Source organism: Pagrus major, chromosome 3 (genome assembly GCF_040436345.1).
Source record: "Pagrus major chromosome 3, Pma_NU_1.0".
NCBI classification, from domain to species: Eukaryota; Metazoa; Chordata; class Actinopteri; order Spariformes; family Sparidae; genus Pagrus; species Pagrus major.
Window position 1 is genome coordinate 7,076,224 of NC_133217.1, and position 14,199 is coordinate 7,090,422.

At 39.0% G+C, this 14,199-nt stretch overlaps 2 protein-coding genes across 3 annotated transcripts; one reads left to right on the forward strand and one right to left on the reverse strand.

The window, feature by feature from the left end:
- Window positions 1-166: 166 nt before the first annotated feature.
- On the reverse strand, window positions 167-4,081 carry otud6b (OTU deubiquitinase 6B). Its single transcript, XM_073462946.1, has 8 exons — window positions 3,820-4,081; window positions 3,111-3,259; window positions 2,816-2,914; window positions 2,354-2,554; window positions 2,045-2,162; window positions 1,840-1,901; window positions 1,196-1,302; window positions 167-809 (listed from the first exon to the last, which is right to left on the reverse strand). Exons 1-8 carry the CDS (start codon window positions 3,893-3,895, stop codon window positions 725-727), a joined length of 897 nt encoding a protein of 298 aa, XP_073319047.1. The 5' UTR covers window positions 3,896-4,081; the 3' UTR covers window positions 167-724.
- A 2,203-nt stretch (window positions 4,082-6,284) lies between these two features.
- LOC140993493 (ras-related protein Rab-5A) lies at window positions 6,285-14,108 on the forward strand. 2 transcript variants are annotated; one of them, XM_073462947.1, is made up of 6 exons: window positions 6,285-6,439; window positions 9,620-9,841; window positions 10,346-10,497; window positions 10,751-10,873; window positions 11,161-11,254; window positions 11,485-14,108. In XM_073462947.1, exons 2-6 carry the CDS (start codon window positions 9,676-9,678, stop codon window positions 11,598-11,600), a joined length of 651 nt encoding a protein of 216 aa, XP_073319048.1. In that variant the 5' UTR covers window positions 6,285-6,439; window positions 9,620-9,675; the 3' UTR covers window positions 11,601-14,108. The 2 variants fall into 2 exon arrangements, with proteins under 2 accessions (XP_073319048.1, XP_073319049.1); XM_073462948.1 differs by having other exon boundaries at window positions 9,623-9,841.
- The last annotated feature ends 91 nt before the right edge of the window (window positions 14,109-14,199 follow it).

Here is a 14,199-nt window from a genome sequence, read left to right on the forward strand (position 1 = left end):
GACAGTACTGTGCAGATATCTGCTGCTAAACAACTACAAAGAGACCTTAGGTTAAAGAAACAAAATGATCATCTTTCAGTCTCATGTTGAAAACAGTAGTAATTTAAAAACAATGAATATTATTTTCCTCATCGTAAAAAATGAATAAAGCAGCGACATACGTTAGTAGTATTATATATGTTTATGTAACACTGATATGAGTTACAAGGTCAACGATTCAGTTCATTCCAAGATCACTGGAAAAACCCAACAACCCCACAGTGTTGACATTTGGTTGAGTGACATGCACGCTCAAAAGCTCTTACATCCTCTCCTGCTCAGGTGGATTTGGGTTTAAAAAAACACATGTAACATCCTTGCTTCTCAAAATGAGCTGAAGGAAGGGTAGGAGGTCTTTGGGACAGACTAAGAGAGTCCGGTGTAAAATCATTTACACGTTAATTTCCTTTCTATGCTATTTTCATTAGCACAACGACACTGTTCTCAGAGGTGATGAATTCTGTTAGATTTCTGTCACCCAACTGATTTCTTTTGACTTCAAAACATAAAAGCACTGTTATGCATTTAATGCAACATTCTCTGTTAACCTCAGCTTATCAATGTCTTCAATGAGGGGAGGTCTCCCTCCAAATACGTTTGTATTTAGGGCCCCTTGGTGTGAGTGGTTCGAACACTCTCTGCGTCACACACACTGGTTTATGTCACACCAAGACTGAGCTGTCTCTCAGCTGTCCTCTGCATTGACAGGGTCCTTTAGCCGCTCCACAGAATTGTAGTGCTCTCCCAGTCCATAGGCGTGACGCATGTAACTGCAAACAAAGGAAATACATTGAGAACTTCAAAGAACTTGACATCTAACACACGTTATGCATAGACTAGATTTACACAAGTCTGTTTAACACTGATGTAAAATACTGTGTAATAGCCTTGGTGTTATGCTCCATGAGAGAAGATTTTTGTTGAGCCTTACGTAAATGTTTTTACATAATTACAGTTTGTATTTACGGTGTCAAAAATCAGAAAGTGCAATTAAACCCTTGGCTGGTTTGCCACAGCAGCTTTTAACTGTCATAAATCCAACCCTAATGTCTGATCTAAATGCAATGCACATTTTTCTACTAATTTAGCTGTATATACTTTAACAATTATGCTAATAAAAAGCCCTACCAAACATGACAACATATACACAACATACACAAGAGTGATGGGGTCACTATCAAATTCCTCCCCGATTTTTATAGTTGAGGCGTTGGCCTGGATCACTTCTATCGGCAACTGAAGAACTTTGGTCAAAGCGCGCAACTGTTGGGGAAAAGACATGAAAATAATTATCAAGTACAAGGAGCAACACTGCCCTATAAAGACAAACTGAAGTAACTACGTTAACAATGACACTGAGGAAAATCAAAGTTTTTTAACTATAATCTTAGTGTCTTCTTCCTGAGAAATCTATATATATTACATTAAATCTATATTTAATTGTTTGATTATTGGCATTTAAAAAAAGCTGAAATAGATTATACTTAATGAATAAGTAGGACATTTTCAAGCAATCTTCAAGTATTGTTTTGTGTTTAATCTATTAAGATGGCTTGATATGTCATTTTTATTGTAAAATGTAAGTCAACATGTTGTAGTATCTGCTCCCTCAAACCCTGATTTTTTCTCTAAACAGAGCAAGACTGAACTTAGACAAATTTGTCAAAAGATTTTTTTTTAAAATAGACATTTAAAAGTTTGATTTCAGTCATAACTTTCCACCAAAATTGTCATTACTGTGTTTTGGCTCTGCAGGGCAAGAACAGAGCAGTGTATCTGAGTTTGACTTTAACTACTCACTTCCAGTTGTCCACCCCATGCTGCTGTGTGCTCCACATCACTGCAGTATTTCTCAAACTCATCTAGAAAGCAGTACAAACACTTCTATTAATACACACATAAGTACTTTCTAAAAACATAATATGTCATATTAAATCTGTATGGCTGGCACACTCATACCTATGTCAGATTGTTCCTGCCAACTAAAACAAAGATAAAGTGTTACCTGTTGTGTACATGTCACCAGTGTTGGGGTTGGTGAGGAAAGGCAAGAAGTCATCAGCATGGTTTCTCATGTGCTCAGCAGTGCGAGACCGCAGTTCTTTCACACTCTTTGACCCCGGCTAAAACAAAACAGAACAGAATGTGTTCTCTGTGTAGGAACTTTGGTAATAACAAATGTATAAACTTTATAGTCATTTTGTCAAAGCAGCATTGTGACACTGGCACGGAGTGTAGACACTTTTGCTTATCACACCCAGATAGGTATTCAAACCACAGCTACAGCTATTAACACTCCAAACACTGTATGTACCTGTGATCGCTTTGCCAGCTGATCTTCAACAGCTCGGTACATGCAGTGGCCATCAGAGGAGATCTCCTTGATCTGAAGCTGCTGCTGGGCGAGTTTCTGAGCCAACATCAAACCCTCCTGGTGCCTCACACCCTGCAGGTTCTCCACCTCGGCCTCTGCTATCCTGCTCTCCCTCTCCTTCTCCTGGGCAGCCTTCTTGTCCTGGAGAGGATCATTGAATATGAAGCACATTAAATTAGTAGTTGGAACCACAAGTGAAATCATTTAAAATGAAGGCAAACAAAGATGGTTGATTAAATTATCAATTACAAATGAAATGTTAAGGAACAAACAATAATCATACTGCTGTCTAATACATTTGCACATTATTCATGTTTCCCCTAACCCTAACCCCCACATTGTTGTGTGCAATAACAAACAGCACTTAAAACTGTTTGATTCGAAGTGGAACATGTATCTCACCCTTCTCTTCTGGGCCTTGGTCACACGTGACTGTTTGACCTCTTTTTCATCTTCATCCTCTATCTTCACGGCGTCCACTCCATTTAACACCTCTTCCACCTTGTGAGATTGAGAGAGGAGACTTTTGGTTGTTTTGCAAATTGACATTTATGTAATAAACAGACTTATGTAAGCATTTACAACACTTTTTATGCAATAAATCATAAAGAAATTGCATTGAAAAGAGTACATCTTTTAAAGGCAGTTAAGCCTCATAATCGTGAATAATATTAATCTTCTGAATATAGACTTTTACCTTTGTGTCAGTTGTCGGCTTGAGTTGCCTGCATTCCTCCTCATGTTTCTGGCTGAGGTCAGCCTCCAGTTTGGCAATCTCCTCTGTCATCTGTTTCCTCTTTTTCTTGTCATTTTTGGGGACAGCATTTTTCATGCTCTGGATTTTGGCTGAAAATGAAGCACAAGGGTAGATAATCTGACAAAACAATACACTATATACAGAGTAAAGGTCTCAGATGGTGCTGAATGTTGATTAGAAAGGTTAAAACTAAATCCAGGCCAGGATGACCAATATGACAGAGGAAACACCTTATTAATGCACCTTAATGTTAGTTTATTGTACATTTTTCTTCAAGCAATGAATCCTATGTGGCAGAAAACTGCTGCTGCTCATATGTTCATGAGTTAAAATAACACAGCTCACATAACAGTCATAAAGAGTACACGAATTACACTTCAAAACCTCAATCTCTGCTGTGACATCACAGCCTGTATATCTCATTTCACACTACTTTACATGACAGATACATTTTAAGATTCATGACACAGTTATTATAGTTATGGGTGCGACATTCTGCTATGATGTAATATTTCAGCTTGCTCGTGGCTGAATTGGGCTCAATTCCAGGAAATAAAACAAGAGTAGAATAGAGTAAAGTAAACAAACTAATACAAATTGTTGAATTTAAAACCACAACCAACGCCTGAGAACAGCTGATGTTAGCTACCTTGCATATCTTTCTTTTCCTTGCGGTGCTTCTTTGCCAGCAGCTCCTCTGGTGTCTCCGCTATCTCCTCCTCCATGACTGGACGTTGCTCACTTTGTTCAGTGGGAGTCTTTACGAGCTGAACGAAAACATAAAATAAACAACGTGTTGTGCTGTCCCTGTTACAAAGTATGGCACAACACTGACAAATATATATTCCACAATGAATAAAATGTGCTGATATGGCCTCAACCGGAAGAGGCTAGGGGAGCGGGGCGGAGCTTTGTTCTTCTTCGCCTGGCTGAACTCCGAGATTAACGACGCTATACCGCCTATAAGGTGCTATACCGCCCCCTCCGGCTAGTTAGTGTACTACAGTTCTGTCTTGTAGCAGCCTGCTGGTCAGGTTTATAATATAATACGATATAATATAATATAATATAATATAATATAATATAATATAATATAATATAATATAATATAATATAATAATTGATGATTAACCATAAAAACACCAAGAATATGAAAAACAATGGGTACTATTCATATATCTATTACAATAGAGCAGTGCAAGACAAGACTAAGAAGATAAATTGATATTTTCTGTGAGACAAAATAAAGAGCTCGACTGATACTACTGTATCAATATATCGCCCCATATACACACATTTTTTGCAAGGATCCCTCAAATGTGGTTATCAACCCCATGTGACTAATGGAGGCAGAACATTTTACAGTTCAACATAAACTTCACTGAGAATGTAATATAGGCAAATACAGCCAAACCGATATATCAGTTGGGTTTCAGTAATTTTAGCTTCTTGTGAAATATGGTATATCTTCACTTCTACAGGCCTCTTTAAAATAATACAATGAAACAATCTGAAAAGGGAAAATCCTCACTGCTAACAACTCATGTCCACATGAGCTGTAGTCTTAGTAAAAAGGTGGATGAGAACTACTGCTTAAAACATCAATCTTGTGTTTTGGATACATCACACACTCTTCTCTTCTTCATTTTTATATATACGAGATAAAGGCATGTTTATTGTTCCTAGGCTATACTATAAATATTAGATGTGGCTATTAAACAATGCATTATTATCAGAATATTAGATATACTGATATATAAGCCGATACTTACGGAAGACCTAAAGGGCCATGCATTCATACATTTTATTTCCTCCGTTTTCCTGTGATAAGGAGTTAATTTCATTTGTTTTCTCGAGATCTCGAGTTATTATCTCGAAATAACAACTGCTGTTTTCCCGAGATAACGGGATAATTTTCTCGAGATCTTGAGAAAACAAAACGATAGTGTAGTATATTAAATCATTGCAGGAAACATCAGTCAGTGTAGCAATGTCAGAGGAGCAGGAGCATATCGATCACCGCGTCACATATCTTTTCAATCAAGGCCTGACACAGGCTGAAATAGCATTATGCCTTGCTATTACAGATAATATACACATTAGTGTGCATAATCTAAAAAGACGGTTAGCAAGGCTTCAGCTATATCGGCGGCGCAATCTAAGTGAGCCTGATCTCCTCATTAACTACATAGCTGACCAGCTATGTAGTTAATGAGGAGATCTCGAATTAATTATATTGGTATCTCGGGAAAACAAAGTTTCGTTATCTCGAGATCTCGAGAAAATTATCTCGTTATTTCGGAAAAACAAAATTCCGTTATCTCGAGATCTCGAGAAAATTATCTCGTTATCTCGGGAAAACAAAGTTTCGTTATCTCGAGATCTCGAGAAAATTATCTCGTTATCTCGGGAAAACAAAATTTCGTTATCTCGAGATCTCGAGAAAATTATCTCGTTATCTCGGGAAAACAAAGTTTCGTTATCTCGAGAAAATTATCTCGTTATCTCGGGAAAACAAAGTTTCGTTATCTCGAGATCTCGAGAAAATTATCTCGTTATCTCGGGAAAACAAAATTTCGTTATCTCGTTATCTCGGGAAAACAAAATTTCGTTATCTCGAGAAAATTAACTCGTTATCACGGGAAAATGGAGGAAATAAAATGTATGATTGCATGGCCCTTTAGGGCTTCCGTAGATACTGGCCCATCACAGATGTCTTTTAATACTTAAAATCCAAATAAAGTTTATAGTTAGTGTAGTGTTAATCTGTAAAATACTCTGCCTCTGTTACTTCACACATACCTACTCACATTTGACCTCCTAATAGTTTTTTTTTTATCATTGGGGCCAAATATCAAGCGTCTGTCAGGTGAAGGCAATAAATTCAAAACCTACATGCAAATATTAGACCAATGATCCTGTACAAACACAGCAAGCCCTTCATCTGTAGGCAAATACTACATGGAATAATATTATTACACGGATGACTCCCATCAGTAAAAGTCGCTCTGCTGTGTTGGTATGTGCTGCCTGAGAGGCTGACTCCTGGAGGGCAGACGCGCTGTGTGACGTGGCACGGGGGGCGGAAGAGCTTGTTTGTGTTTTGGTTCTAAGGGGAAGTTGCGAGAAGAAAGAAAGGAGGAGACGTGACGGGATTGTTGAAATTATTTTCTTGGTTCCCCAACACCGCCTCACCACAGTGTCCCGGGTTCTGTGTGTAAATACTACAGCGGTGGTATTCAAAGTTCAAAACATCGTCTGGCTCTCAGGTAGCGTACTTGACATGATTCGACAACTTGTGGTTTCCAGTTGGCTGACTGGCTAACGCTAACGTTTGCTCAGTTGTCATCGGGGACTAACGTTAGCTAACGCTGTCGCTAGCTGTCTTCAGCTAATGACGGTGATGTTTGATAGCTAGGGGAATGCAGAAATACAGGCCGTTGTCACGTCATATGAAGCCCAGCTGTCCCTCTTCTGTGTCGATGCTGTGTCATTAGCAAGCGTCTGATATTGTGAGCTGTACAGTTGACTTTGTCATAGCTAATAGCTAACTGGGTGGAATCAGGTCAGTGGGTGGAATGCTAACAGCGCTAGCAAGCTAACATTAGTGTTTGTCAATTGAGGGTTTGGCTACTCCCTATTTAAACATTAGCCAACTAGCAAAACATTTAAGTTTAATAACGCTGTCAAACAATACAACGACTAGCTTGTTAACCCGTGGCATTCCCTCTTATTTTGTGTAGCTGAGCCTGTCGTTTTAATGTGCTTTTCTCAAAGTGGTTGGGAAGCTGACGTTACTTGTCAGTGAGAAAGCTAAGGTTGGCTAACAGCAAGTAAGCTAACTAGCTAGACAACAAAAACAATTTGGAAAATGGCGTCGCCTTCTAAAATCAAAACGGACAGCTTCATGACATCAACTAACGTGAGGGAAGTGTGTACAGTCAACTAACGACAGTCAAATCCAAATATTTGTGAGCATGGCAGTGCGCAGCGTTTGTTGACAGTCCCTGTCATGAGTCTGAGTAAACGCACTTACTGTTTTTCCGCAGCAGTTTCGCATGTGTGTTTGTTTTCTGACTGCTTGTTGTCAGTTTTTCCAGGTAAATGTAAAGGACACATGCCTGAACTAACTGCCTCGCTGGTCACTTTCATGGGCTTTGTCTCCTAAATCCTTTTATTTAAGAAGACACGTGTATATGTTTTGTTTAGCAAGAAAACAACTTGACAGGTGTTTAAATTATGTTTGTAGGCTTATTTTATTATTCACACGCAGGCCTTTTGTTATATTGCAGATATTTGCTTCAGTTGTCCTATTTCTGCACTTGAAAAACACGAGCATTGTTGTGTTAATGTGTGATCAGGAGATTAAATATAACCTATTCATGCCTTGATGTATTAATGGCTGACATAACCTCCGCAGTCATGAAGCAGGCAGTTGACAGACTGACACAACACCACTGGTGATCAGACCTGTTGTGTTTTTATATATAGATATACAACATCCCCTGCGTAGTATACGTAATATAATAAGCATCTGTATGTTCTAATACCGTTTAATTCTACAGCCTTATGTCTTTTAATGCAGTACAACATGAATTGAGGTGTCACACATCTCCAAAGAGGGCACCAACACCTTTATCAGCAAATAAGGGACAAATATGCTTCACAAGGGTAGCTTTTTCACAGTCATTGTACTTTATTGCTTTAGAAAGCTTATCTGAGAATGATAAGGAGTCTGTGTTATTGTCAGCACACATATTATCTGTCTCCTGGATGAGGGAGATGCTAGTGGTTGCCTGTTGGAAGTCATGATAGTCATTTTTGTGGTCAGAGATAGGATTCCACAAAATAGTGCTCAGGACAAGTTCTCCCTTCAAAATCAACACAGACAGCAGTTTTCTCCTGACAACAGCCATCTGTTGTATACAAATTAGTCAGCTGTTCAAACCTAAATAAGTTACCAAGAAATGCATGAATGAATGCATGGCATGTATCCATACAGAGGTTCTCGCAGTTGTAAACAGGCTGGAGAAATGTGGGTGGGTTACAACTCTTGAAACTATCGTGGTTCCTGACAAGGCTTCCTTTGCTTTCTGTTACTGTATGTGGTTGTGGTGGGCTTCCTTTGCCCTTTTTCATGGTGTCATTCAGTTTGACACTGTACCACAACTGTGGGAAAACTGTAAATGATTACATTATTATAGTTAAATAAGGGCTTTGCATGTTTGAAGTACTTTGATACAATTATAAAAATTGTTCATTTTATCTAGGGCTGCACAAGATGGTCAAAAAAATTGCATTGGGATCATTTTGACAGATATTGTGATGGCGATTAAGTGTGCAGCGCTAGATTTTTTATAACTTGAAGACAAAAAGAAAGTGCAGTTATATACATTCTGAGTACTGTACATTTTATTTTAAACCTATTTATGGTCTTCAAAGGTGAAATCCTTAACTCACTTTTTTTGCAGTGGCAAATGGTAACCATGAGATATTCAGTGTTGTTGTGGAAGCTCTGTAGAAACCTGCTGTTTATTGAAATGGCCTCTGCAAAACTTCATGATGTGAAAAAGTGTGATAGTTCTGGGCTAAAGCTTAAATTTGACATGTGAAAGAATGGGTGTGACGCATCACTTTTAATGAACTGGCTCTGTTGTGAGTGGACTTGATAATACCATCAAAATGTCTTAATAACAGAGAATATAGTGTTTCTCACTACAGTGAGGGTGCTGGCTAATGTTTCTTATGCTACTCCACATATGTTAGAAAATATTCATTGAAAGCCTCCATGTTAATTACCAGATCTAGTTTGTGAGCTTGGGATGATTTTTAATGTAATGTTGTTGTTTTTTTGTTTGTATTACTCTCTTTGTGAAATTAAATGTTTAAACTTATTATTCTGCCATAGTTTAGTCTTGGAAATTGCAGACGGCCGAATGTTTGTCCTCAGAATTCTTGAAATACTCAGTGTCACATGTTCATTAAGACATCCAGTAAAAAGGTCACAGCTTAGACTTGTATTTTGCTCAGTTAGGGTAACATAGTCTGCACCCGTCCACTTAAATGGAAGTAGATGAGTCTTGCTTGATACCTTTTTCTATTAAGTTTATTTCTATAGATTTTATATGCCTCACCTTTTGGCATTCCTGTATCTTGAAAGCACTGCAGGCTGCCAACACAAATTGATTGGTGTCAGTAGGCTTCATTTTTTCCACTTATTGCACCCAGTAATGCTGTAAATCTCTAACAGATCGGAAACCAAATATTTTGTTCTATTTTGAGCCACGTAGAGTCTCTCAGCATATCAAATCAAGAAGGTTTAACAGTTAAGTTTAGTTTTAGAGCTGTTGACATCATGTTTCACTCTAAGCAGAGATGTTTATTCGTGGAATAGTTTCACACATTACTCACATATCTTCATTACTTGTTTTTTCTCCTGTTTCTTGCAGCAGAAGTCCTGATAGTGAGGTTTGGCACACAGGACACCGGGGGATCTGACTAGGTCATGGCCAATCGGGGAGGTGCTACGAGACCCAACGGACCCAATGCGGGGAACAAGATCTGTCAGTTTAAGCTGGTGCTGTTGGGGGAGTCAGCCGTGGGCAAGTCCAGCTTAGTGCTCCGCTTTGTCAAGGGTCAGTTCCACGAATTCCAGGAGAGCACAATAGGAGGTGAGCTTCAAATCAAGAGACCAGGCTGTTTCTCATGTGCTGCCAGTTGGTTGTAGATCAAACGGGTGTGTTTGTGTCTGCGTTTGCTGGATTTTGCTTTTGCTGAAGTAGTTGTCTAATTATGTGAGATTCAAGGCGGCCAAATAAGTGCTCTGATATTGTCACGACAGCCCCTTTTTATATACATTTTTAATACTCCGATGTAAAAATAATTTGAAGTTAACCATTTTGTTTTTTAGTCAAGATCATTGCCACTTTGTAAAATGAAACTTTTTGAGTTACAAAATAATAAACCTCACAAACATCTGTTTCTTTTCCACTTCAACTGAAATGTTATACACCAGTGTGGGCTGTAGATTGTGTCACGTAATGGAAAAACTGATAATGCTTTGTTTAGATATATTTATGACCTCTTGTTTACAAGGCATTGTAAAAAGTATTGTGTTGGTGAGGATATTGATCGTCTTAACGCTCGCTAACCCCTCACTTTATCCTTCATTTCAGCGGCTTTTCTCACTCAGACAGTGTGTCTAGATGACACAACAGTGAAGTTTGAAATCTGGGACACTGCAGGTCAGGAGCGTTACCACAGTTTGGCACCCATGTATTACAGAGGAGCACAGGCGGCCATCGTGGTTTACGACATCACAAACGAGGCACGTTCACTCACCCTTGACTAAGTGGTTCATACAGTTTTCCCAAACATTACTCCTCCTTTAAGTGTCACAGATGCTACTTGACATATTATTGTGGTGAAGATACAGTCAAATTACCTCAGGAGTGTACGAAGAGCTGTAGTTCAAATACAGATGGTGGCTTATATGAAAATGTCTGACTTTAAAAAGGAAATGTCAAGTTGCTGATAACATGAAGGTATTAACAGATTGCGCTATTTTCTTCTATTTGCAGGAGTCCTTTGCACGGGCAAAGAACTGGGTAAAGGAGCTGCAAAGACAAGCTAGCCCTAATATAGTCATCGCTCTGTCAGGCAACAAGGCCGACCTCGCCAGCAAGAGAGCTGTCGACTTCCAGGTCAGAGCAAACAAACTGTGTCTTTGACGTCAGTCCTGATTTTTTTGCATTTCTTGGGAATACTCATCTCCTACATCTAATGGATATTGCTGTGGTTCTGTTTTATGTGATTAAATCCAGAAGCCTCATTACAAGTGACTATTCCATTAGTCTTTACTGCCAAGACTTGCGGTCTCAGTACCGCATCTAATTGTCTTTTCTTGCCCCAGAATGTGTGAGAATTGATGTGTGAGAATTGATGTGTGAGCATGTATTGAAATCTCACGCTCGTTACGTTGTGTTGACAGGATGCCCAGTCCTACGCAGATGACAACAGCTTACTTTTCATGGAGACGTCGGCCAAGACATCTATGAATGTGAATGAGATATTTATGGCTATTGGTGGGTAATTTCCTGACACTTTATTCAATGAGTTTGCCAGCGCATTTGTAAAGTTGTAACTTGAGCCAAATGGATTAATCCTGTTGGTATTTGTTTAAGTAGTTGTTCATATTTATTCTGCTGAACTGGAGGGTTGCGTGGAGATTATGAAAGTGACTTTATTTTTAACTTTTGCACCCTGCATATGAAAAGTTTATTGTTGTTTAGCTTGATTTGTTTTCCCCCTTCAGCAAAGAGATTGCCGAAGAGTGAGCCTCAGGCTGCAGGAGCCAATAGCGGACGGACCCGGGGAGTGGACCTGACAGAAGCTGCCCAGCCAGCCAAGGCTCCATGCTGCAGTAACTAACGTGAAGAACGCCCCCCCCACCAACCTGTATAGCAGTAACTAATGCGGCTGATGCCCCGAATGCCACTGCAGTTACTAATGCAATGTGTTGTACTCTTATCTCTCATTTGCAAAACACGAAAAGATGCCCCCCCCCCCCCATGCCATTATACTGATTTCTGCCTCTTTTCCTCCATCACGGTTCTGCTGCTACCTGGTTATACCCTCTGACCATTTTTTTTTCTACTTTCTGCCTCTCACCTTGTCACATCTATCAGTTATTATTGATAGATAAATGATAACTGATATTAGAGACGCTAGTGCACCCTGCCTTCCATCATCTTCCTTCCAACGTGAAGATATGAGTTTCATTAAGAGGAAGTGGTCACTTCCTTTTTTCTGGGATAGCTTAAGACTTTACTACTGCATTTCTAATACCAGTCTTGTTTTTGTTCTTTTTATATATATATATAATTTTGTTAATTATTGTTTGCTTTATTTTTTGTCAGAATTATGGGTGCACAAACGTGTATACTTACATGGCCTAAAATAGAGAAAAAAAACTGTTTTACCTTTTGTCTGGAGTTGCACAGAAAAAAAAAATGTTTATTAGAGGGGTGTATTCTTGTGAATCTGAGAAAGGCGGGGGTGAAGAACGAGAGAGAAAGAGAGGAAGCTCCACACCTCTCTCTTGTCATGGGACCCTTTTAACTTAAAGTTTAAAAACATTCATGAACTGTAGTCCTCTCATACGCCGTCTCTCTCTCTCTCTCATGGATTCCCTCTGCCTGCCAGTGTTGGCCATGTACTTTCCCCGACTAAACCCAAAGTAGCACGAGTGTACATTCTCTTCTTCCACCCCCAAAGCTCCATTCTGGGGCCATGCCTGCTTCTTGCTGTCCCTAGTGGCATTGTGCAATGTTTCACAGTATTTACTCTGTGACTTGAGTGTCTGCAAGGACCTATGCAGCACAGCAAAACCCCCCTGTTCCACCCAGCTCTCTCAACAACAAGGCACAGGGGCCCCTGAGATACACATAAGTGTCACCGCCTCCCCGTCTCCTGATGCAGTGTCCTTTCATAAATCTTAAGTAGACCATCCCTTTGTGGTCACGCTGGGGTCTCTTGGTTTCTGTCTTCGGATGATTTAGTTGATGCAGATGTCCTTTTCCGTTGTGTTAATGTTGCTGGACCTGGTAAAAAGGTGATGGTATTGAGATGGGAGTTGCAATATGAAAGGCTGCTTCATTAATTTTCAATCGTAATTATTTGTCATCTTCTCTTGATTAGGAAGTGCTTTAGACACAGCCGTGTGTCAGTGTGTACAAACTGGGCCTAGGCTGGCTGGCTGATGACAGATTTCATCCATAGACTCGATCACATGTGCCCATATATGTGTGTGTTTGGACACACATTTGCACACGAACACACACATCACATTGACTTCTTCCTTCTGAACCCTGTCAGACTAAAACATTATTGTACATAAGCACACACACACACACACACACACACACAGTCTGTTACACCTCTCCCACCTATCTTGAGCACACACTTTTTTCCCTGTCCCTCCACTGTACATTGTTACACACACACACACACACACACATATAAATATATACATACAGTACATCTGGTCAATAACTCTTTTTACAAGTCTGTCTTACTCATGCCTTGCACTAATGATGCTCATGAATATATCCTGTCATAATTACAGCCAGTGTGATATAAATATATATATATAAATAAATATAAATATATAAATAATATACTGTAAATAGGGTGTTGCAGTGTAGTCTACCTTTTTTTCGATTTACCAGTGACAGGACTAATGCTTGCTAGGGAGTTGTCTAGATAATCAAAAAAAAGAAATGTACAGTTAGCAGAAAAAACAGCTACAATCTGGGTTTGGAGTTTTGTTGCTGTTCCTTTTTTTCACACAGATGGTTAAATTATAATCAGTGGTGGTCTTTATAAATGTATGTAGTGTTATTAACAAAAAAATGAAATTGCATTTATTTAGTCGTCTGTCTTGTACCTTTTTCTCAGAAGAAAAAAAATAATATCCAAACATTTTGGTTTCTATTTTTTAACATGATCTCTTTCTCGCATTTCACTAATTCTGTTGGGTTTTTTTTCTTTAGTGGTATCAGGCTACGATGCCTTGTCAGATACTAATTCCTGTGAGTAGATCTGAACTTGCAGTGACACCAGAATTTATCAAGTCAGACACAACCCCAAAAACAGTTTGATTAACCAACAGTCTGCCCCACCTCCGTAACATCTCAGTAACCTTGTGAAGACTTTGTAGGAACAGTGTAACAACTATCAGCAGGCAAGATGGTGATTTATGAATAAATTAATTAACACATAAGGATGTAAATTGTATGTTTTTCTTTTTTTTTCTCCTATTTTTTTTTTTTTTTTTGCCGTGAACACTTAATTGCAGCCGAAAACATTTAAATGCAAGCATTTTACAGTACTGTTATGTAATGACCAAATAAAAACTGAAATAAATTTGATCATTTATTATTGTGCTCAGGCTGTGTGTGTGTGTATGTGTGTGTGCACGTGGACAGTTGGTGAAAAAGTTTTCCTTTGGCTCATCTCTGACCTTTAA